The 25,001-nt window shown below is 40.4% G+C and overlaps 1 protein-coding gene across 6 annotated transcripts in view; it reads left to right on the top strand.

Moving 5' to 3' along the window:
• Positions 1–23,931, top strand: part of TXK (TXK tyrosine kinase) — a 61,836-nt gene extending 37,905 nt beyond the window's left edge. For all 6 annotated transcript variants that reach the window (XM_078068578.1, XM_036093004.2, XM_078068579.1 and 3 more), the window contains 8 exons: positions 478–605; positions 7,954–8,028; positions 10,470–10,641; positions 13,635–13,851; positions 16,024–16,088; positions 18,353–18,471; positions 19,948–20,105; positions 22,560–23,931. In XM_078068578.1, coding sequence (XP_077924704.1) covers positions 478–605; positions 7,954–8,028; positions 10,470–10,641; positions 13,635–13,851; positions 16,024–16,088; positions 18,353–18,471; positions 19,948–20,105; positions 22,560–22,628 — 1,003 coding nt within the window. In that variant the 3' untranslated portion in view covers positions 22,629–23,931. The remainder of the gene's footprint in view (positions 1–477; positions 606–7,953; positions 8,029–10,469; positions 10,642–13,634; positions 13,852–16,023; positions 16,089–18,352; positions 18,472–19,947; positions 20,106–22,559) is intronic.
• The last annotated feature ends 1,070 nt before the right edge of the window (positions 23,932–25,001 follow it).

Here is a 25,001-nt window from a genome sequence, read left to right as displayed (position 1 = left end):
TCAAGGAGGAATGGAAGATTAGCCCCTCAGCTCCTTTGCACTCTGGTGGGACAATTCTCAGACGTGTTCCACAGTCTCTCGAGGCTGCCTAGAGCCCCAGTGCTCAGCAATATACTCTCTATCGGTTTTCCTCCTTTCTTTGTTTCATATGTCCTTATATCCCTCGCAGTGCATTTATTCACTCATTGAACTGATAACTAAATACTTATAAGTGTCCCTGACGGGCTCTACTATTTTGGACAACGGAGTTGTCAACTAGACAACTTTGGCTGAAGTTATGTTCGAATCTAAGGACCCAATAGATGGCTCAGGAATTTACCCAGGCATGCCGAGGCACCAGTTGGATCTAACCCACTCTGCAGTGTATAGTGTCACTAGGATAAAAGTTTTAGAGGTGGAGTCCTGTCGCTTCACGAATTGACTTAGTTCCGAAGTGACCTTTTGCTTGTTTACTAATTCACATTCTATTGATTGTAGAAATATGGAGGCTACCATCAAACATTATCAGATTAAAAAGAATGACTCGGGACAGTGGTACGTGGCTGAAAGACACCTCTTTCAATCAATCCCTGACTTGATCTGGTATCACCAGCACAATGCGGCAGGTAAGGCAGGAGCTTCAGGCTGGGAGAGTCAGGGAGCCTGGCCCCAGACAGGCAATGCATCTTTGGTCTCAGACACTTTAACAGGAGCAAATACCCCTGCAGAGATCTGTAAGAGCCTGAAATATAACTTGTGTTTTGAACATTTCTCATTGATGCTTCTTTGTTTTTCTAGTCAAGGGAAAAGAGGTAGGTTGATTTTTTACATTTCTGCCAGGTTAGGAAAAATGATAGCTGGCAGAGAAGCAAAAGGCAATGTAATCATCAATGCATTTGTTCTTGAAATTTACATAGGGCTAAGTGTAATGGCATTTCAAGTGCCCTCGATAATCATGCCCCCATAAATTTACTCTCTACTTCAGTCGTGTAGAACATTACCCTTAAATATCTCATTCTCTGTTCTTTCTGTTTGGAGAACACAAAAAGTTGTATAGGACACAGCCTTTCGCAGTTAAAATTTGACGTAAATAAAGCAGAAGCATTATTTAACCCCCTTCTTCAAGTGTTGTTTGCAATAGTTGCTAATTTTGCAAACTTATTATCTATGGAAAGATATAAGATTCCAGAAAGTTCCACCACAATTACAGTCACAGCTCTGGCCTTTAGCCCTCCCCCAACCTCTCCCGGACCGCCTTGAACCCATAGGGGAATCTTCTTACCTCAATATTATAGAATTTGGAACCCATTGTAACTTTTCATATTATTTTGATTTCTTGCCATTATTTTAGATTTCTCTCATGAAAAGTTGTGTTGACAAAAAAAAAAAAATCCTTTTGGAAAGTGGCCGCTTTTCCATTATACTGGTCTATATGTCAAGAGTAAATCCAAGGAAGTTTTTATCCATTTATGGGATGAGTCCACATGGATATTCCAGATGGTCTCTGGGAGTTTGGTTAGGGAGGAAGTAGCGGTGAGTCTGAGTGGGACCAGGGAGGACATATTCATGTGTAGAGACAGAAACCCTTAGAATCAGGAGATCAGTTCTGAGTTTTTTTCTTTATAGTCCTCTTTTCCTTCCCTTCAGAAAAAATTTGAGAAACAGAGTGGTTATGCTGGTGTGGTTAAAAAAAATACTAAGGTAGATCAGGATGTGCTGACATGAAGAGATGTTAGTGATAAGTTGTTTAGTAAAGAGAAAAAAAGTGCAAAACAGTATGTGAGAATATAGTCCCACTTTTGTAAACAAAAATACATACATATGAGTGCATAGAAAAATTCTGTTAAAGTTTAGGTAAGAATTTTTAAACTGAAAAGATTATAACAGACTACAAACTTAATGTTTACTTTTGGGGAATGACACTGGGGGTAAGGGAAGCTTTTATTTTCTGCCTGATGAGATTGCTTAGGGTTTGATATTTTTGTTACGATATACATAAATTATTCTTATAATGCATAAAAGATCACTTTTAAAAAGAAAAAACTGGATCAGGGGCTCCTGGGTGGCTCAGTCATTTAAGCATCTGCCTTCAGCTCAGGTCATGATCCTTGGGTCCTGGGATCCAGTCTGATGTCGGGCTCCCTGCTCAGCAGCAAGCTTGCTTCTCCCTCTCCCTCTGCCGCTCCCCCTGCTCCCTCTCTCTGTCAAATAAATAAATAAAATCTTAAAAAAAAGAAAAAACTGATTCAAACAAAACAACAACAACAACAAAAAAGAAAAACTTCCAACTATAGCTGCTATTTATTAGGGAGAAAAGAAAGTACAAAAGATATAACAAGAAAGAAGGATGCTAAGAGGAAGGGAAGGGGACCCAGAAATAGCGATATTTATTGAAGACTTACTTTGGGCCAGACCCTGTTCTGAGTGCTTTTATGTATATTTATTTATTTAATTTTCAGAATGATCCTATGAAGTAGGTGCTGTTGGTATCTCCATCTTACAGATGAAGGAACTGAGACATGAGTGGTACTCATGATTACACAGTTAATAAGTGTTTGTGCTGAGATTTGAACTCGAGGAATGTTTGAGACCTATTTAGAGCCATTGAACCCACTGGCTCTGGCGTCTGCACTCAATGACTGCTATAGCCTCCAGAAAGAGACAGATCAGATCATCGGAGGCTACTTTGGAGGGTCCAGTTTCAGAGCACGCTGTGAATCAGAGCCCATGACTATCTTGCCTACTTTTTGACTTCTGGTCAATTTAGTTCATGACACTCCATCTCTTTCCCAGAAGTAAGGACAATGCCAAGAGAGTGACAGACTTCTTTCTGTCAGAAAGATAGACTATCATTAAACCCCTGGTAGTATATCATAGAATAATAAATAAATCACAGAATAAAAATGTTTAGCAAATAAGAACTTTGAAAATTAGAAGACAGCGTTAGGGTCTTAAAGAAATTCCTTGTTATGTTCTTTATTGGGATCATGTGTTACAGAGTCCCAACTCGATGAGGGCTCTAACCTCAAGTAGGTCTTCTGAGTCATTGGTAAGTATCCTTTCCTGTTCTCTCTTCAAACTTTTACCATTCTCCTCAAGACCCCTTTTCCAGTATTATCCACTGCCCTCTCAGCAAACCTCTAGCTGTCTACTTCATTAAGAAAATTGAAGCCACCTGACATGAGCTCACTCGATCTTGTCCTCCTGCTGCCAAGCTCTCATCCTCACCTCACTCCTTCCAGTACTGGTAAGGCTGAGCCTATGCTCCTGTTCCCTCCACTCCTCTCCTGCTTGGACCATCCACCATCCACTCTTCTTTCCTCTCCTGTATCTCGTCCATTTCTTCTTACCTTCTCCCTTAACCCTGTAAACATCCTTAAGAATCTCTTATTCAAAAAGCCAAAAAACAAAGCCCTCCCTTGGTCCTTTCTTCCTTTAGATATTGCTCTTCCAAGTCACACTTTTGGAAAAATGTGTCCACATCCATTGTCTCCACTTGGTCCATTTTCCATTTGCTTTTTAGGTGTCTGCAATCTGGCTTCTGCCTCCATTGCCCTGTGTTTTACCAGTGACCCCCATATTGACCTGTAGGGTCATGCTTTTTAGTTCTTATATTTTCAAGTCCTCTCTGCTATATTTGACATGTCACCCCTTGAGACTCCCTGCTTTCCAGATGTTTTGACATTGTCTTTTCTTGTTCTTGAATTCAGATCATTCCTTAAAGTTCTTCCCAATGGGTCTTACTTCTACTCTTCCCTTAAACATTGGTGTTCTGCAGGGATTTGTCCCCAGTCACTTCTCTCCTCACCCTAGACATTTCCCTTTGCAGAATTCTTCTGCCTGGTAGTCCCAGGCACTTGCAATCCCAAGGCCCTGAACTTCAGTGATGATATGGAACTCTTCATCTTAACCACTGCTTTCTCTCCAAACCTACTCTTCTTCCTGTTGTCCATTTCAGACAATAGTGTCATCATCCTGCCAATTACAGGGGCTGGAAACATAGAGGAGTCACAAGAGATGATTCTATTCTCCTTAATGGATAACTTCTTTCCTCCTCCTCCTCCCCCTCTGTCTCCTCTCCCTCCCCTGCCCCACCCTTCCCCTCCCTCCCTTTCTTCCTCTTTTCCTTCTCCCTCCCCCTCCTCCCCCTCCTCCCCCTCCTCCTTCTCTTCTTCCCCTCCTCCTCCTCCTTCTTCTTCTTCTCTTCAGTTATTGGAAAACTTTCTTCTATTGAAGTGTATTTGCCATACAATAGTATATTTAGGTATATAACATAGTGATTCAACATTTATGTACATTACAAAGTAATCACCACAATAAATCTAGCTACCATCTGTCACCATACAAAGTTGTTACATATTATTAACACATGCCATACATTGTGTCTCCTACAAAAATTTGTACCTTTTAATCCCCTTTCCCTATTTTGCCTATCCTACCACCCCCCACACTCACTTTAGCAACCACCAGATTGTTCTGTTTCTATGAGTATGTTTCAGTTTTGTTTTGTTTGTTTGCTTTGTTTTTTTAGATTCCACATATAAATGAATTCATACAGTATTTGTCTTTCTCTCTCTGATTTTTTCACTTAGTATAATACCACCTAGGTCCATCCATGTTGTTGTAAATGGCAAGATTTTATTCTTTCTTATGGCTGAAGAATATTTCATTATTCCAGCCATATATTCTTTTTTTTTTTTTTTAGATTTATTTATTTATTTGAGAGAGCGAGAATGAGAGAGAGAGAGTATATGAGAGGGGGGAGGGTTAGAGGGAGAAGCAGGCTCCTCGCCGAGCAGGGAGCCCGATGCGGGACTCGATCCAGGGACTCCAGGATCATGACCTGAGCCGAAGGCAGTCGCTTAACCAACTGAGCCACCCAGGCGCCCCAGCCATATATTCTTTATCCATTCATCTATCAGTGGACACTTAGGTTGCTTCTGTATTTTGGCTGTTTAAATAATGCTGCAATAAACATAAGGGTGCATATATCTTTTCAAATTAGTGTTTTTTATTTCTTTGGAGAAATACCCAGAAGAAGAATTGCTGGATTGTATGGTAGTTTTATTTTTAGTTTTTTTGAGGAACCTCCACACTGTTTTCCATGGTGGCCACACCATTTTGCATTCCCACCAACAGTGCTCGAGAGTTCTCTTTACTCTGCCTCCTCGCCGACATTTGTCTGATTGATACTAGCCATTCTGACGGGTGTGAGGTGATATCTCATTGTGTATTTGATTTGCATTTCCCTGATGATGAGTGATGCTGAGCATCTTTTCATGTGTCTGTTGACCACCTGTATGTCTTCTTTGGGGAAATATCTATTTGGGTCCTCTGCCCATTTTTTAAAAATTGGATTGTTTGGTCTTTTTTTGATATTGAGTTGTATGAATTCTTTATATATTTTGGATATTAGCTCCTTTTTGGTCATAGCATCTGTAAATACCTTCTCCCATTCAAGTGGGTTGCCTTTTTGTTTTGTTGATAGTTTCCTTCACTGTGCAAAAACTTTTTAGTTTGATGTAGTCCCATTTGTCTATTTTTGTTTTTGTTGGCCTTGCCTGAGGAGACAGATGAAAAAAATATTGCTTAGACTGATGTCCAAGAGCTTACTACATGGTTTCTTCTAGGAGTTTGATGTTTTCTAGTCTTACATTTAAGTCTTTAATCCATTTTGAGTTTGTGTGTGTGTGTGTGGTGTAAAAAAGTGGTCCACTTTCATTCTTTTGCATATAGTTGTCCAGTTTTCCCAGCACCATTTATTGAAGAGAACATCAATGGGGATCTTTTCACCATTGTATGTGTTTGCCTTCTTTGTCAAAGATTAATTGACCAGATAAGCTTGGGTTTATTTCTGGACTTTCTATTCTGTTCCATTGATCCATGTGTCTGTTTTTGTGCCAGTACCATACTGTTTTAATTATTATAGCTTTGTAGTATAGTTTGAAATCAGGGAGTGTTATACCTCCAGCTTTGTTTTTTCTCTCTCAAGACTGCTTTGGTTATTCAGGGCCTTTTGCGATCCCATACAAATTTTAATACTATTTGTTCTACAACTTCTGGTTAATTATCAAGTGCAATGAATTTCATATCCTAAGTGTGTCTCATATAGGTTCTTGCCTCTCTTTGTCTTCTAGTGCTGCTCTAATCATTGTTCACTTGGACAACTGTAATGGCCTCTTAACTGGTCTTGTCTTCAATGTTGACTTCCCCTCAATCCATCCTCTACACTGATATCAGAATGATCTACCAAAAATGTAAATCTGACCATGCCACTCCCTTATTTGGGAACTTTCAATGGCTCCTTCTCACCTGCAGGATGATGTAATGTTCCCTAACATGGCTTACAAGGCCCATCATAACCAGAATATTACCTGCCTCTCAAGTGTAATTTCTTGCCTCTTCTATCTCTCACCTTTTGTCAAGTAGCCCATCCTGCTTCATACCTCTAGGTATCATCTCATGCTGTTCCCTCTGCCTGGAGTGTTTTTCATAGATTCTCTTCATGGCTTAACTCCACTTGCCATATTCATCTCAGGTATCATTTCTTTTCAGAAGACTTCTTCAAATCCAAAAATGTGTGAGGTACTGTGTCCTGGAGCATCTTGTGTATCTCTAGCACAGGATTTATTCCTTGTATATTGGAATTGCCTTTCTCTGCCTGTCTTCCCTCACTGAGATTGAGCCCCTGAATACAGAGTCCTCACCTTATTCATCTTTGGTCCTCCAGAATCTTTGAGATCTACCTAGAAGAGTGTCTTGCACACAATAGGCACTTAATGATGCTTCCTTCTCTTCTTATACTGGCCACGTTTCTTTCTGTCTTCCAGCCTTTGCACATGCTGTTCCATCTGCCCAGAATGCTCTTCCTCCTGATCTTTGTAAGATGGCTCCTTATCAGTTGATGTCAGCATAGCTGTCATCTTGTCAGAGAGGCCTTCCCGAGCACCCACTCGATAGAAGCTGTATTGTATCTACTCTGCTTCCCACTCATCATCTTCTGTTTTTTCTTGGGTGTGCATGTACTTGTTTATTTTCTCTTCCCCCACTAAACTGTAAGCTCTACGGGAACAGCGACCATCACTGGCTTACTCACTGCTTCACTGAGGTCTCCCACCATCTGGATGGTGCTTGGCACAAAGCAGGCCCCAAATAAACATTAGTCGAGGAAATAAATAACAAAGGCTTGTTGAACTAAATTGAAATTGATGGAACAGAATACTACATGTTGACCCAATCAAAAGAAGTCTCATTTATGTTACCATGTTATTAAAGAAAAAATGAAAAGAAAAAAAAAAAACTACTCTCAAAAAGTGGAGTCAGGAAATGGGTACACTTAAACACTGTTGGTGCTTGAATGAATTAGTACAGTTTTTCTATATGTGCTTTGATCAAGAAATCACATTTTAAGGAATTTATCCTAAGGCAATAATTTGAGAGGTACCTAAAAATTTATGTTCAAAAACATACAGCATATTTTACAATAGTGGCATCTTAGAAGTAACTTTCAGCTCTATTTATAGTCACTGCCGTATATCAATGACATATTGAGTGTAAAAAGCTTATAGCAAGACATTTACTTTTCTGTGAAACATATTGGGTGTGTATATGCTTTCATGTACACATACAGAGATTTTTGCAGGGGTGTTCACCAGAATAATAACAGTGCATCTCTGGCTGCTAAGATTTAGGGAGATCTTTACTTTGTCTTTAAATTTTCTTAGATTTTAAAATGTGTTTCCACCCTGAAACAAATAATACATTATATGTTAATAATAAAAAAAATAAATTAAAAAGATGTGTGTCCCATGAGCAAATATTATTTTATGAAAAATGGGGAAAATAAGTAAATAGGCTAATGGAGAATACTTTCCCGCCTAATTTATTTGAAGATTGGCATCATCGTCTAATACATTGTTTTTTTCTCTTATGTCAGTAAGTAGGCTTGAAATGCCAATTTCTGTCTCTCCCCAGGCCTCATGACCCGTCTCCGCTACCCAGTTGGACTGATGGGCAGCTGTTTGCCAGCCACAGCTGGTTTTAGCTACGGTAATGTATGCGCATGCACCCAAGTACAATATCAAATCCAGTAAAGGATCTACTCCACGTTCCCTCTACGTTCTTTAAATTCTTAGCTTTTCTGAGATGTCTAGATAGGTTTCCTTTCAAAGTTTAAATCCCCCTTCTGAGACACTTAAATTTATGCATCTCACAAGAGCAATTTGAACTTCGGAAAGAAATGTTTCAATTTTACTTCAAATTTCATTATACATTAAACAGGCGTTCTTTTGATAAATTAGAATTCTTTTTATTTGGCTGTTTGAGCTGTTGCTCTCCAGGTACAAGGGTGGCTGGGAAATGACTGTTCTCCAAGAGAACCTGCTAAAAAGAGCTGCCCAGATTGTCCTCTTCACCTTTTTAAAATACAACCCATAGAAAGTTTAATTTGAACTATTTTCTAGCAGATGTGTACTTGCAAATCCGTGAGAATAAAGAAGAGCCAAAGAATTCTGTTTTGTAATTTGGTGACACTTTATTCCCTTAAATTTCTCTCATTAGTGAGAAACAGAAAATACTGAGAAAATGATCATATAATTATATAGTGTATCAGATAACCAGGACTCGGGGTCTCTATTTTAATTAGGATGGGAGAATGATTCAGGGTATTATGGATCCTGGGTTATTACTCTGCCCTTAATACAATATATATAATAAAAGTTCTGCCATTAGCTGTTTATTTAAGTTAAGCATAGTCCTGTTTAATTTTTTAAAAATAAACTCAATTTTTTAACATGTAGAACAGTGCACAACTCATAACTCTATAGCTCAATTAGTCTTGCCTGGTTTTGACTATTTAATATAAATGGAATAAGACACCATGCATTTGTATCTGGCTTCTCCTTCTTCTCCCGTGATGTTGGGTGTGGTTGGTCCATCTGCACTGTGGTATAGTGCGACATTGCATGACTATACCACGGTTGATTTACCCATCCTGTTAGATGGCCAGTTGGGTTGAAACCAATTGTTATCTCATCAATAACATCATTATGGACATTCTTGCATGTCTTTTGATGAAGTTCAGTACACATTTAAGCTCCAACAGTGTTGGATATATACTTAAAAGTAGAATTGCTGGGTCATAGAGTATGTATGTACACACTCAGATTTAGTTCGTTTTCTAAAAAGCTTATGCCAAATTACGCCTCAATCAATAGCGTAGGGGCATTCTAGCTGCTCCACACCTTTGCCAATATTTAGTATTCTCGTGGATTCTTTTCTTTGGTTTTCACTTTAGCCAATCTGCTGTGTGTAGTAGTGGTATCTAATCGTGGTTTAAATTTGCATTTCCCTGATGACTGATTATTTTGATCAACTTTTTATAGCTTGAGTGGCCATTTGGGTATTCTCTTTTGTGAAAAATACTCTATTTAGGTTTTTTAACCCTTAAAAATATAGTTATCTGCCTTTTTCTAGTTGATTTTTCATATTCTGAAATAGGCATTCTTTACTGGTTACATGTTTTAGAGATATCTTCTCCCAATCTGTGGCTTACCTTTTCCCTCTCTTAATGGGGTGCAATTGATAAAGAGGAATTTTATGAAGTGTAATTTGTCAATATTTTCCTTTAGGGTTATATTCTGTTGAATAAGTTTATGCCAATATCAAAGTCATAAATATATTCTCCCGTGTTACTTTTAAAACGTACCCTGCTATTGGGAGGGGGAGCACTTTGCAAAGCTGGTATAAGGGTCATCAGCCTCTACAATTCTTTTAACTGCATTATTCTAAAGTTCCAGCAGATGGCGGTGTTGCTATGCAAAAGGAGGTACTGGAAAGGAAAGCTTGGATCCTTCCCAAGTGTTTTCAAGAGGGTTATTTTAAAAACAGTTATTTTTTCCTCATTTGGCTTCTATGGAAGTGAAATATACCATAACACAAATTTCAATTCAAACGTACACTTAGATATATGTGAGTTAGAATCCTAGCAGTGCATGTATTTATTAGGTGAATTTGTTAGACTTTTCCCTAGGAGAAGACACCCAGGCAGAAAAGCCCCTTAGGGGTGGGAGTGAGCAGAGGAGTGATATAGGGGGCGAGGTGGGGGACCAAATGTTCTGTGCCTCACAAGTTTACTCAGCAGGACAAAAATAGATGGGGACATACATATTCTTGGGGCCAGGTATAGTTTTGGTAGGTTTGGTTCAGAAAGGCAAAGTGTTGCCTTTTAACTTGGGTCTCTCTGGAAAGAGAAAGTGTTTTGATATCCATAATTCCTCTCCAAGCAAGTCAAGTTTGTATGTTTAAATTTGAGTTCTGGAATTACACATGTAAATGACCATGAGAGTATTACAAATGGTTACGGTTCTGCTCCCCTCACTGATAAAATTTTTAACCTCTTTGTGAAAGAATAGAGTAGGTCTAGATAATTCCTGAATCTCTTCTAGCTAAAATTTTTCCCTACTTGTAATATGGATGTTTTACTTTTCTAGAAAAGTGGGAGATAGATCCTGCTGAGTTGGCTTTTGTAAAGGAGATTGGAAGCGGCCAGTTTGGGGTGGTCTATTTAGGTGAATGGCGAGCGCACATCCAGGTGGCTATCAAGGCCATCAGCGAAGGCTCCATGTCTGAAGAGGATTTCATCGAAGAGGCTAAAGTGATGATGTGAGTATAAGCACACAGCGCCAGATACACAGCATACAACATTCTGGTGTCATGGAAAGAACATGGGTTTTGGAGTAGTCACACTTGGGTTTATGTCACAACTCTACCCAAGCTAGTTATGTGACCTGGGCAAATTACTTGACCCCTGCATGACCTGGGGTGAGTTTTTTTACCTTTCCAAGCCTCAATTTTTTCACTCGTAAAATGGAGATAACAATACTTTTTTCACTGCATCAGTGTGTGAATTACATGAAGAAATCCATGGAAGTGACAAGCATGTATGTTCTTTACATGGTTTTCTTCCTTTCCTTTCCTTTCCTTTCCTTTCCTTTCCTTTCCTTTCCTTTCCTTTCTTCTTTTCTTTTCTTTCTTTCTTTCTTTCTTTCTTTTCTTTTCTTTTCTTTTCTTTTCTTTTCTTTCTTTTTTTTCCCGGAAGCAAAAAATGTTGATTTTATTTAAATAGTCATATACGGATAAAGTATTTGCTTTCAGAGAATTTAAGAACCCAGAGCTCTAACAGAAGTGACTCCTGTGGCCTGTCGGATGCCGTTCCTATGGGATCACATCTGTGATTTCCCAGATCAGCATTTGACTCCGTTGAATATGTGGTTGTGGTTTATGTCTGTAATCTGGGCTGGATCCGGACAAGCCAAATCAAATCCATTGACTTTCTTTAAGTCTTTGTTCAACACTTACTTACAGGAGCAGCAATGTGGTGAAAAACAAAAACCCTAGATGGCATTACCTAGATTCTGTTATCCAAAGCAATTTAGTTCTGTTCTAAATGTCAGACGTCAACTGAACAAACAAACAGACAAACCAACCAAAAAACCAGAAGTGATTAACTGGACCCATTCTCCTTTAATGGCAGAGCAGTGCTGTCTCTGAGGGCTCTCAACCCTACCCCAAGTGTCCTATCAAAATGTTCTTCCCATCCAGTTACAATAAAGTGAATTTCAAGGGAAGCTATGATAAACACAATTTTCCAGTGACATCAGCTTCCCAAAGCTGGTCGTGTGCCCCTGGGTGACCTCAGGCATATACCTGTCTGGTCTGCAGTCCCTGATACGACCTGCATCGGACCCTAGTTTTCCCACATCTAAAGGAGAGACAAAACATTATATTGCTGTGTTGATTCAAGAGGTATCATAAGAATGACTGGGAGACATTTAGTTCAGGGAAAGTTGAAGCCGTAGAAACTCCTATGGAACAAGAAAGAATTACAGATGTCCAATGTCATGACAAGAGGATTCTTGAAAGCTTCAAGCCTTATTGGGCATTTCGGGTCAAGGTTTCTGGGGATGATATTTTGAGGACTGTGGAAGATGCGCAGAGTGTGAGAAATACCAATGGCTCCTGGAAGTTTACCGAGGCAGGAATGAAGCTCATGGCTTATTTTTAAGTCAGTTCAGATGGTTTGAACACAGTCTATTTTTTCCTGATTTTTTTGAAAGTGAGGCAGAAAAATTTCCTTCTGAAATCCTGTTGCAAATCTATTCATCTTTACAAAATTGCCTAGCTGACACACATTGAGCTCTATCTGCCAAGCATACACAGCTTGGTAATACTGTATTACCTCCTTTTTGTTAAGTGTGTAGTTTAAATGTCACCTCCTCCAGGAAGTCTTCCCTACCATGTTTAATTGGCAGACTGACTCCCACGTGGTTTCTATTGTATCACCTGTGTTAGTTCCATCAACATACTTGTCACTGCTCTGGTGATATTCCTAAGCAAATGCAGTGTAATGTTTGAATTCTCAGATGTTTATGTGTGGGTCTCAGCGTGGTGGTTTTCTCATGGCAAGTCAATATTCCATTTTAAGAGCGACTTTCCTGCCGTTATTCTGCATACATATAAATGGCATCCCTCAACTGAAAAATACACTTTATAAATGAGAAAGATAAATCAGACAAAATATACATATAGAGGATATGTATCTACAGATTAAAATCATGTAGAGATCCTCTGAACGCCTCTTTCCCACTACCTGGTAGTGGCTTTGCGTGCTAATCATATGGTAATATGTCAATTAATCACTCATATACATTATTTTAAGGTAAATAATCTCCCTGAGTCATTGACTTTATTTTGCCTCTGTGAATGAAAACTGGTAACATTTCAAGTTACTTTTGACTAGCAGAGAAGTTGGCTTATTTTACGTCTTCTAAAATTACAAACATTAACTTGAATATTGTTTTCCATGATGCCTACTTGGCATAACAGGCCTTTAGGGATTGAATACTCTGCTCCAGAAGAAACAATAAACTTTTGAAGTTTAGAGGACTAAAGAGTTCTGTGTGTATTTTAATAGGCAACATTCAAAGACATGTGTTGTGTGTGTTGTTGTGTGTGTGTGTATGTGTGTGTGTGATTGCTAAATACAGAGCAGGGTTTCAAGTTGGCAAGTGTTTTTCAGTCTCCAACTTTATCTAAAATTTCTTTTTTAATGCCTTTTTAGAAAAAATTTTAAAGATTTTATTTATTTATTCATGAGAGACAGAGAGAGGGGGAACAGAGGCAGAGGGAGAAAGCAGGCTCGCTGTTGCAGGATTTGATCCCAGGACCCTGGGGTCATGACCTGAGCCGAAGGCAGACGCTTAACCGACTGAGCAACCCAGGCGCCCTATTTTTTTTTTTTATAATTTTTCTTTCTTTCTTTTTTTAATGCATCAATCATGGTTTCCTCCTCGAACTGTTGTCTGAGCAGCTTCAGTTAGGAAAGCTGAAACTCAGGAGGAAAAGCAGAAAAAACTGAACCTACGTAACATTCTGCGTCTGCAGTGACTTGGGGAGTACTGCTTGAACTCCTGACCCCACTTATGCAGCACGTACACTGGAAAGGAAACTGTTCTACTTTCTCTGTGGTTGGGTTCACTTTTCTCATATCTTGATGTTGACAATTACGTAGAGTTGGTGCATATCACCGATTGAATCTCAGCACTCTCAAGGGCAAAAATGAATCTGCTCACTGGTGTGTGTTTTTTCTTGAACAGGAGATTGTCTCATCCCAGGCTGGTCCAGCTCTATGGAGTGTGCATCCAGCAGAAGCCACTGTATATTGTGACCGAGTTTATGGAGAACGGCTGCCTGCTGAACTATCTCAGAGACAGAAGGGGGACGCTTACGAACGAGATGCTGCTGAGCATGTGCCAGGATACCTGTGAAGGGATGGAGTATCTGGAGAGGAACTGCTTCATTCATAGGGATTTAGTAAGTAGGATGCAAGTTGGCTGATTATTCTAGGCATTATATTCAGAAGAATATGACAATTGAGGACTCACTATTTTTTTTAAAGATTTTATTTATTTATTTGTCAGACAGAGAGAGAGGGAACACAAGAGGGGCGGGGGAGAGGCAGAGGCAGAGGGAGAAGCAGGCTCCCCGCTGAGCAGGGAGCCCGATGTGGGGCCCGATCCCAGGACCCTGGGATCATGACCTGAGCCGAAGGCAGACGCTTAACCGACTGAGCCACCCAGCATCCTGAGAACTTTCACTATTTTAAATAAAATACCTTTGGCTTAATTTCTAAACCCTTTCCTATTGTAATTGTCTGGGAAATGTAGCTTTATTTTTAATTGCCCCTTGATGCTGTAGCCAAGTGAGGCATTACTCTAAACACGCCTTCAACTGATTAACTACCACGCTCAGCAACTAACCAAAACTAGTTTACTTGTCTTTCCTCTCGCCTTCCCTCCCTTCTGCCATTACTTCCACTTTTCTTCCTTTCAACCAATAATCAAATACGTGACAAGGGCCAGTATCGGCCAAGCGCTCTGCCGGGCACTGGACAGACAGTGGTGAAGATCAGGCTCCGGGGGCTCCCCCGCCCCCATGTGGGGGTGTTTTTAGTTATAACAGTATCACAGTAGTGTTACCTCCTCACTGAGGAGGACTAGAAATGTTAAATCATTCTGTGCTGGAATGCTCCGAACATTATATCCTAAGAAAAAAATTAACGCTTGTCTTGCCCCAAATGCCCCAGTGAGTTCAATGGGCAGCCACGATTCAGAAGTACTGCTCTGGAGGTGGACAGCCTGGGTTGAAATGTGGCCTTTGTTTCTCACTAGCTGTGTGATGTTGGGCAAGCTAGTTAACTAGGACGTGGTATGAATTACACCACCTTTCTTCTGTGGGCTTGTTGGGAAGATTACATGAATTAATATGGGTAAGCACGTACAATTGCTCTTGGCATATAGAAGAGCTCAGCTCCGCTCTTCCATAGCAATAGCCCTTCCATAGCCGTTTAGACCACTGTTCTGTCTCCCTCAAGGCATGTCCCCCAGTCCCCAGCATGTAGTAGGAACACATTTTTGAAGGGATGAATATGGTATCTATTCCACTGAACTTACTTTCCTAGTCTCTGCAGGTCAGTCTTTCCTGACAGGGTTAGAATTCAAAACTTCCTTGGGTGATGGTTCTGGTCATTCTCTTTGCTCCAAGTGGCTTTTCTCAGATCCCCCTGTTTCTTCCTTGATTGCTTTCTTTTGTGTTCTATTTTATTCATCTTTATGCCATTTAAAATCTATCGGCTAAGCATGAGTCTTTTCCTTGTCAAGGGCTTAACTTGTGGTTTGGCTTGGAGATCCTTGCTAGTATTTGTCAAAATCTTCTAAACTGGCTCCTTCTGGCTTACCATTTTAAGTTCCTTGTTTTTGTTTTGGGACTAACTGAAGCACCTATCAGCTTAGAAGAGAACAAAATCTATCAAACTGTTGACTTACATGAGGCTCAATAACCAAATCAATGATTTTCTTTGATGAAGCTCTCTGAAAATGGATTATTTTGGCATCAAATACATGGTCTCTGCATTATTTAAAAATACACACTGTTTTTAATGCCAGGATTCATAGTTTAACGTCTCTTTGATGTAGTCTTCCTAGTTATAAAAAATACTTGTTGAGAGGGATTTAAAACTTTTAAAAGGAAAAGTATTAAAATTGCTTTTTACTTTTTTTTTGGTTATTCCTTTTTTCTTTCTTTCTTTCTTTTTTTTTTAGATTTTATTTATTTATTTGAGAGAAAGTGAGCGAGAGAGAGCACAAGCCAGGGGGAGAGGAAGAGGGAGAAGCAGACTCCCCACTGAGCAGGGAGCCCGATACGGGGCTCGATCCCAGGACCCTGGGATCATGACCTGAGCCAAAGGCAGACGCCACCACACTGACTGAGCCCACCCAGGCACCCTTTTTGGTTATTTCTTTGAAGAATCATTAAAATCCATCATGAGGGCAGATATATTGAATCATACATAGCATCGATGGGTATTACCAAAAAAATAACATGGCTGCTCATAGAAGTAGTGTGGGGCCCCAAGTAAACTAAGGAAAACGAGAGTAGAAACAAAAGAAAGACTATATTCAAATGTGGATTCTTTTCTTTCTATAGGCAGCAAGGAATTGTCTGGTCAGTGCTGCAAGTATAGTGAAAATATCGGACTTTGGAATGACAAGGTATAACATATATAAATATTTTTTGTTTACTCGTAAGAGGGAATCTTATATCTCTCTACTAACAAACTGAAGATGTCAATAGCATTGTTTTTTGTTTTTTCCTGGGAGGAGAATGTTGATATTGTTGCTTGGCCTGTTGCCCTGCTTTGAATTTTAGGACATAACCCGATGTTAGCTATTCTTCGGATCTTCTTTCAGGTTATTTTCAGGCATAACTTAAAATTTTTAAAAATGTCTCAAACTACTTGTTATATGCATGAGGTTAAGAAAAAAGCTCTTCTGATATATGTATATTTCTGAAAGATAAAAGGATAAATTTGTTTAGTTCTGATTTTTCCATGTCATTGTCATGCATTTCTATGATCAGGTGCAGTAGTTGACTTTAAGACTACGACTCAAGTGTGGAAAATCTAACCATATTTTCTGCCACTCAATGCCATTGATATATATATATTTTTAAATGTACTAAAATTTAATCATCCATAAAACCTGTAATTTAATCTGACAGTAAAACACAAGAACAATATTAGAGTTGGTTTTGAGCGCCCTTTCCTTCAGGTTGCTAAAAATTCAATGCCCGTGAATTCAGAGTTTCTCTCTGACTCGCTTCAGGGTCAGCTTCAGTGTTTCGTGGGCCCACGTCCTGGAGAGGGCATGTCTGGTCCTTGTTGTTAACCGCTGACAACTGGTGTCCTTGCGGCCACCATCGTCCTGTTTTGTCCTTGGCGGAACATCTGCATAGACGGCTGCTGACTCATCCCCAATTTCTGTCTGCAAGATGCTGTCATACGGGCATTCTCCATGATTAGAAAGCCCCTGGAGCTATCTAAGGCCCTATTTGCTTAGGAACATCCACAGCTATTTGTTTTTGGGAATCTTTTTGCTTTTCCTGGGGCTTGACCTGGGGAAGAGGCACAGGCTCTGTTTTGCTCTTGAATCCCAGCAACCCTCAGTGGGGCCTTCTTTCCCTGCCATGTCAGCGGGGCAGTCCTTGTAGAGCACAGGGGACAGGACCCTGCCTCAGTCACCCACTACTGGCTAATACTCCTCCCCTTTCCCTTTGTTCTCTGCCACCTCCCAGCTCCAGAGGTTCGTTCGCTAGAGGGATGGATGGTGGGGTGGGGGGGGCAGATATCACTCTTATTTATGAGCCATTCTCCCCAATATTTTAGCAGCTCAGGCCTTCTCCTTCTCTGGAAATCTTAGACTTTTGAAACTCAAAAGCTATGAAAAATGGCTCTTTCTCTTTTGTTTTCTATTAGCTACTCTTTCCCTGAGTAGGATGACTTCTGGCTCAATAAAGCGCTTAAAGGTAGGGTGAGGTAGGGTGCGTGGGAAAAAAAAGAGAGTGTGAGGAAGCACTAATAAATAATTCAAAACTACTATGCTGCACACTCCAGGGGCTGCAAGTTAGTCATCATCTCTTCGCTCTTCTCTCCAGATTCTTCTCTCCAGATTCCCCTACTTGGATATTCCTGCCTACAAGCCTCAAAAGAGAGGGAGGGTTTAATATTTTTGTAGTTTTTAAAGGGAACTGGTAGTTATTACTGATTTCATACAGGGCCATTTTAATGCATTGGATATTTTTCACATCAAATGTATTATGTTCAATACTCTTATTTCCCCCTTTCTCTGCCTCACAAAACCCATCTGCATGAAGAAAAAAAATAAGGCATCCAGCTTTGATTTTGTTCTTTGCCATATATATTTATTTTTTTATTTCCTTTTTATAATCTTGGTTGTTAGAGCACTCAGCAAGCTCCTTTGCAAAATTAAGAATTTGTCATAACTGAAATAATCAGTGGGTTCCTGATTCCAATCGGTTTTGGATTGAAGAATTGTTCTGGTTTTCTGAGACCCAAATAAACCCAATTGAGGCTTGGTTTAAGGAGGAATCACTATGTAGGATACCTTCCCATTTTGGTAACAAGAAGAGAAACTTTGGGGGGTAAAAATAAATGCTTTCTCTTTTAAAAATTTATTTATTTGAGAGGGAGAGATTGAGCAGGTGGGGGGAGGGGCAGAGGGAGAGGGAGAGAGAATCCCCAAGCAGACTCCCTGCTGAGCATGGAGCCTGATGGGGCTTGATCCCAGGACCCTGAGACCATGACCTGAGCCAAAATCAAGAGTCAACTGCTTAACTGATTGAGCCACCCGGGCACCCCTGCTTTTTCTTTTAGAACTTAAGGTAGACTAAGGGGGTTTGAACTAAATGGGAACTTGGAAGTAATTAGCACAATGTGCTTTGAATCTAATGACCTTAGGTACGTTTTGGATGATGAATATATCAGTTCTTCTGGAGCCAAGTTCCCAATCAAGTGGTCCCCCCCTGAGGTTTTCCATTTCAACAAGTACAGCAGCAAATCTGACGTCTGGTCATTTGGTGAGTAAATTTGATGTTCATTTGATGGAGATTGATTTAATAAAAGGCCAATCTTTTTTAAGCTTTGATTTCTTAGTATGATGTGGGGTTCTAGAAAGGTCTTCTTGTAACTGTCCTTCTGTCTTAAGTGTTCTAAACACGTCCAGGCTGTCTTTGGCAACTGGTGTCATACACCTTCTTATATAAGTCTACCTTTTGGATCTTTTCCTTTTCTGATGAGCATTTGCAGGAAAACCGTAACAGAGAGTCTACTGATCTAGAAAACAAAGGCAGCCACCTTTTTTACACCACAGAGACTTGCAAGGAAAATAGATCTAAGGTGTCACTGAATTTTGAGTGTAATTAATAAACTTCATTTCTAACTACTAAGCAAGACTACTGCATTTATTTTGTTACCTTCAGATTTTGTGGTATTTAGATGTAGGCCTCCTTGGGAACTGTCAATTGGAGTTTATATTGTGTAATGTTCTTCATTGAGAAAGAGATGTTGCAGATCCATGTCCAGTGGAATCTGTTCTTTGAGTCGATTTTCAAAAAGTGGCAGTCAATTTGCAATAAGCTATCTATTCTCTTTCACCCAGACCTCTCTGGATAGCTTCTTGGGTTTGGAGACACCTCTGCACCCTCAGAAGGGTGTGAATTTTATTGTCCACGTTAAGGTGAAACTTGTATCATTGATCCCTTTAGTTCTCCACTGACTTTTGGTAGTTTTGGCAGGTGACATTTTACGCTCTCCAGGAGAGCAGTCAAGTTGTGAGACTAACAGATAGCAACACAGGGACCTCATCAAGTAGGTGCAGAACAATTAGAATATCTGAGTTTTACCTGACCACTTGTCTCTATCTCCCACTGGACAGTGAGCTGCTTGAGCCCATGGACTGGTTTCTAGAGTCTTCTGGCTCTAGCATATGCCCTGCCTCTAGTCAGTGCATAATACATACTCTTAGAATAAGTGAATAATTAAATGAAGTTCAGATGGGAGCCTTGAATGAGTTTCACTAATCAGCCAATCAATGATTATAGAACACCTACTCATGTACCAAGCCCCTGCTAAATATTCTGCTCTACCCAGCAGTCTCACCTTTCAGTGGGCAGAAGGAACTCGTGCCTCCTACTGGCTGGCAAACTCTTGGCCACACAATTCTGTCATTTTCTATGGGGTGGCAGAGAGGCTTGTTGATTTCAGGGTGTGAAGACAGGAACATACTTAGAAATGAAAAATGTTGGCAGCGTTTTCTTTCAATCGGGAGGCGGTCAAGACCAGTGGAAAAGAAAGGCATTGTTTTCACTTGGAATATTGTCAGATTACAGGCCTGTTCAAAAACGAAGACGCACACGGGCTGATACCTAGACAGAACTGTTCTCATTCTGACCGATTATAACACAGAGGCCGGAAGAGGAAAATAAAGCCTTGTAGTTTCAAAGAGTTCTTTCAGTTTCAAGTAACCTCTTGTTTACATGCATTTCGTGTTGTAGGAGTTTTGATGTGGGAAGTTTTCACGGAAGGAAAAATGCCGTTTGAAAATAAGTCAAATTTGCAGGTTGTGGAAGCCATTTCTAGAGGCTTCCGGCTGTACCGGCCTCCACTGGCGCCGATGGCTGTCTACGAGGTCATGTACGGCTGCTGGCACGAGGTGAGTGTCCCTTACTCTCCTGGGAGGTGGGCAGTCCCAGCATCAGAGCACAGGCCTGAGTGTGACAAACATTACCCCCCAGGACTCCATCGGGGTGGGGGGGGTGGAGGGGGTGGAGGAGTCTCTTTCTTGATAAGGATCCCGAAGAGCGGGAAGTGCTATTTCTGTCTGAAACTCCCACTACGAGGTTGTCACCGCATTTTGTTTTTAACGATGGCCTTTCACCTGAGGAATTCAGCGCCTTTTTCAGGTCTTCTTTGTCTGAGATTGGTTCTTGCAGAAACTCTTGTGGTGACTGGAGCCTCAGGGGTGAGATGTTTCACTCCCTTTGAGAACTGGTGGGTGGAAACTAAGGGTAGAATCAGGTTTGCTAAACGCTGACGTGGAAAGAGAAGGATGTTGTTTGTATTTACTTCATTCTACTATAATTTGTCTTACTTCTCCAAGGCTAACAGTAATGGGTTTCATCTCTTTTTGGCACTCAAGATTCCTGATAGATTAGGAATAAAGGCAGAAAGTGTGCCAGAACTTGTACTCAGGAAATTCCCTTTGGGGGGAGGGCAGGGGTCAGTCCAGTTTTTCTTTTTCTCGAGATGCCACACTTCAAAATAAAGCCAGACATGTCCTGTCTTTTCTGGGCACAGACTCAATGCACCTCTCCCCTTCATATCAGACTCCCCTGTGACTTTTGACAGCTTTCTCTTTCCAGCTGACAGTGTCCGTCCAGAAAAACCACAGCTGGATGAGGAGTTTCCTCCTGGCTGAAAAAGAAGTCACTTGATTCGCAATCCACAAACACTGAAAAACTCAATATTTCAAGAGCAGTGTAGTTGTTCACATTCCAGAGAAGTATTAATTTTATAAAGATCCTTGATGTATGAAAATATTTTACATATGATGAACTGCTCTGCAAGGAATTTTGAAAAACAGGCACATGTTAAGTGAGCTGTTAGCAGCAAATGGCTGTCTTAGGAGCTTCCCTGCAGTAACAACGTGGAGAGCTGAGAAATATATATTGCTTTTGGAACAATAGACATGTACAGTGCATAAAATATAATATTTACTGAGATTTTATTTATCTGTGGAGAGGAAACAGAAAAGGGAATAAATCGGACGCTGGCAGGAGGCCCGAGGAAATGATGCCAGTCTCAAATCGGAGTCCGAGCGTTGATTAAAACGTCTCAAATCGTAGTGCGAGCATTGATGAAAACAATGTTTTTGGTGATGCTGATTTATTTGTTTGCAAAAGGTGATTTGCCTACAACTTTTTAAGGTAATCTAAATGCCCTAAGTGCTTAGGCACCTTTAAATTCAAATGTGATTGTATTATCACACACACACACACACACACACACACACACACACACACTGATATACACATACTGTTTCATAGACTCTTCTACCTGCAGAACGACAGCCTTCTCCAAAACCTCCAGAAATTATTCCTGGAACCCCAAGGAGAGCTTGAATGTGTGCTTACACACCCTTCTGCTTGGTCCTTTTTATTGATGCCCTCTGTTTGTAAAGCACTAAGGGTGGTGTCTCCCCACAAACTCTGCAGCCAGTGATCCTTGTGAGAATGTGGCTGCCACAAGTGGTTCTATTTCCCATGGATTTTATTTCATTATGTTATGTTAATCACCATACATTACATCATTAGTTTTTGATGTAGTGTTCCATGGTTCATTGTTTGCGTATAACACCCAGTGCTCCATGCAGAACGTGCCCTGTTTATTTCCCATGGATTTTAAGGATGCCAACAGTGTCATCTTTTGTTCTTCATGGAGCCAAAGCCAAACCACATCCCTTGGTGAAATAAGATGAACGTTCCAGTCCTCGTCTCTGTGACCAGGATTTTGTTGACCGAGCCTTAAGACAGCACAGTGGGTGCTCCAGGACCTGCAAAGACCCTTATGAAAACACGCCTTTTGCTTTCTGATTGAAATCCTTCTTTCTACAGGGGATCAAGTCTAGTAAATAACTGGGCAGAGCCTGAGAGCCTGGAACTCTGGATGCCCATTCTCTCCCAGCTCTTCCTTTATCCCATGCATATCAAGTCATCCAAATAAATCTCTGGGGCAATGCTATCCAATGGAACTTCCTGTGATGATGGAACTGTGTTATGTCTCTGCTGTCCAATATGGTGCCTGGCTATTGAAGAATTGGAAAGTGGCTAGTGTGACAAAGAACTGAACTTAAAAATGTATTTAATTTTCATTAATTTAAATTTAAATGGTCTCAGGTGGCTTGTGTTTTTTGGCAGCATTCTCTACTCTTATAATTTCACACTCATGCTTCACTCAACTACCAATCATGCCTGGTGTGTCAGCCCAGATATCTTTCTCTTCTACCCGTGGAGAACCAGCCTGGTTCCAGGTCCCTGCCAGCAAGTTCCAGAGCTGGTATCTGAGTGAGTTTCCGGCTGAGCTGACCATCTCTGTTTCTCTTTTCTAGAAGCCTAAAGGCCGCCCTACATTTGCTGAGCTGCTGCAGGTTCTCACAGAGATTGCAGAAACCTGGTGACCTGAATGGAATGCCAACCCAGAGGATCATCTTGCAAAATTATCACAAAAGGAAATCCTGCGTGGGGTCACTGATGATGAACACCTTCCTTTAGAGTGGCTAACTCTTAGAAACAGTGCAAAGATCACAGGCTTTTCAAACTTTAAAATTTAAGAATATTCTGGAAGTAATTTTTCTACACGGATGTTGGAGAGGGACTTTCAAACTCTCCTTTTTTCTGTACTATTCTTTGTGTCCCGTATGTGAAGAAGGGAAAAATGCTCCATAACCATCTTCATAGTGGCTGCTCTTCATGAGAATAGCCCTGAGAGCCCCTGAGGGTATATGAAAACTTGACCCATTACAGAGCTGAGGAAATTTCTTTTCTGAAGAGGAGTGACATTCTTTACTTCAGGGACTCACTGAAATAAAGAAATTCTGCTAATGCATGGAATAAAGGAGCCTTCTCTGCAGAATTTAATGCTTCTGAGCTGTACAGATCTTTATGGAAAATGCACCTTTACAAACCACATGAATGTGAACATTCTTAAGCTGTCTTTTATAATCTTCCTTATGTTATTTAACAAATTGGTTTTACACATATCTGATTATTTTGGAGACAGTTTCTTGTATTCCAGTTTTTTTTTTTTTTACGTAGGCACGGAGCCCAACATGGGGCTTGAACTCACGACCCTGAGATCAAGACCTGAGCTGAAATCAAGAGTCCCACGCTTAACCAACTGAGCCACCCAGGTGCCCCACTGTGTTCCAGTTTTAAACACTGTGAAGGCAAAGTTCTTTGAACAGGACCTGGTGACATTTCTATTTCCAGTAATATCCATTGTCAGGGTCAGTTCAGAACCTGAATTTCAATGCTAAAATTTCATACTTTGTGTGAAATTGGACAATTTAAGAGACTTAAAAAAATGTGTAATGTACCCATTTTATTTTGTTTTCCTCATAGTGTAAAAGAATGCTTATTGCATAGTTAGGTAAAGAAAAGTTATATGTTTTGAAGATTTTATATCTTTTTTAAGTTAAATTCTTAAAAAATTTTTTTTGAGTTTAGCTGACATACAATGTGATATTAGTTTCAGATGTACAACATAGTGATTCAACATCTCTGTGTGTTACGCTGTGCTCACAATGTAGCTCCCATCTGTCACCATATAATGCTATTACAGTATCATTGACTCTATTCCCTATGCTGTGCTTTTTATCCCCATGATTTATTTATTCCATAACTGGAAGCCTGTATCTCCCACTCTCCTTTACCCATTTTGTCCATCCCCCTATCCTCTTCCCTATGGAAACCATCAATTCATTCTCTGTGTGTATGGGTCTGCTTTTTTGTAAGAAGCCTCATTTTGCTGTAGAAAGTACCTCCAGGACCTTTCTAGAAGATGACTTGTTTTTTTCCCTAAGAACAAGAGGAGGTGAGACAGGCCTCCTACTACTGAGACCCTAGTTCAAGTGAGATATGCCAAAGTTTAGTGCAAGAGGGTATGAGACTATCAAACAGCAAAAGCCAAGACCAGGGGGAAGGTTAATGTCATAACAAACAGAAAACCCAAACACTGAAAGTTAGGGTCGACTCCAGAGCCTCTGCCATCAGTGCAAAGCCGGGAGACAGAGTACGGATCAAGAATGAGGCCAGGGATAAGTCATTGCTAGAGGTCAGATGGCAGCCCCTGGCACGTCTAGGAGCACACGTTGGGGGTGGTAGGCATGCTCTCTTGCCTTGTAATTTAACACTTGTGGAAAGTTCGACACACCAAGAAGCAGGAGTAACTGGAGCTATCGCGTGTGTAACGGGGGCTCCAGATAATGTGTGAGTTTGGAATGTCTTTAGACAGAGATTCAGCATCTTTGTCTAGCAGAAGAAAAAATTTCTTGAAAAAAGAAAACAAAAGAAAAGAAAAAATTTCCTTAAAGAAGAAGTCACACAACGTCTCCTGGAAGGGACTATGTGTGGGAACCGATCTCAGTATTAGTTACTGATGGGGGTTCTCTGTGGATGGCTTACATAGTCTGGGGTGAGTTAGTGCCATGAAGAGCTCTGCATAAGAAATGAACGGTTTAGGGGTTGGATGTGAGTGAGAGCCCCAAAAAAGAGAAGACAAGGGTTCAAAGAAGAGAGGGGAAGCCCAGAAAAATGGAAGGAATTTGGAGGCCAAGCATAGACTATATTCAGCGTAAATACCCACTTGACAAGAATAGTCAACGGATTTTTTTTTCTTTAGTAAACTTTTTATTGAAGTACAATGCATGGTCCCACTACTGTATTGGCAACATGTTTGGCGGTCAAACACATGACACAATAGCATTTGGTCCAGCAGTATGTTTGCTCAGCTCTTTAGAGAGATTCAGGACAGGAAAAAACATGCACAGCCC

This window comes from Halichoerus grypus, chromosome 3, assembly GCF_964656455.1.
Source record: "Halichoerus grypus chromosome 3, mHalGry1.hap1.1, whole genome shotgun sequence".
Classification (NCBI taxonomy): domain Eukaryota; kingdom Metazoa; phylum Chordata; class Mammalia; order Carnivora; family Phocidae; genus Halichoerus; species Halichoerus grypus.
This window is presented reverse-complemented; position numbering and strand designations above follow the sequence as displayed.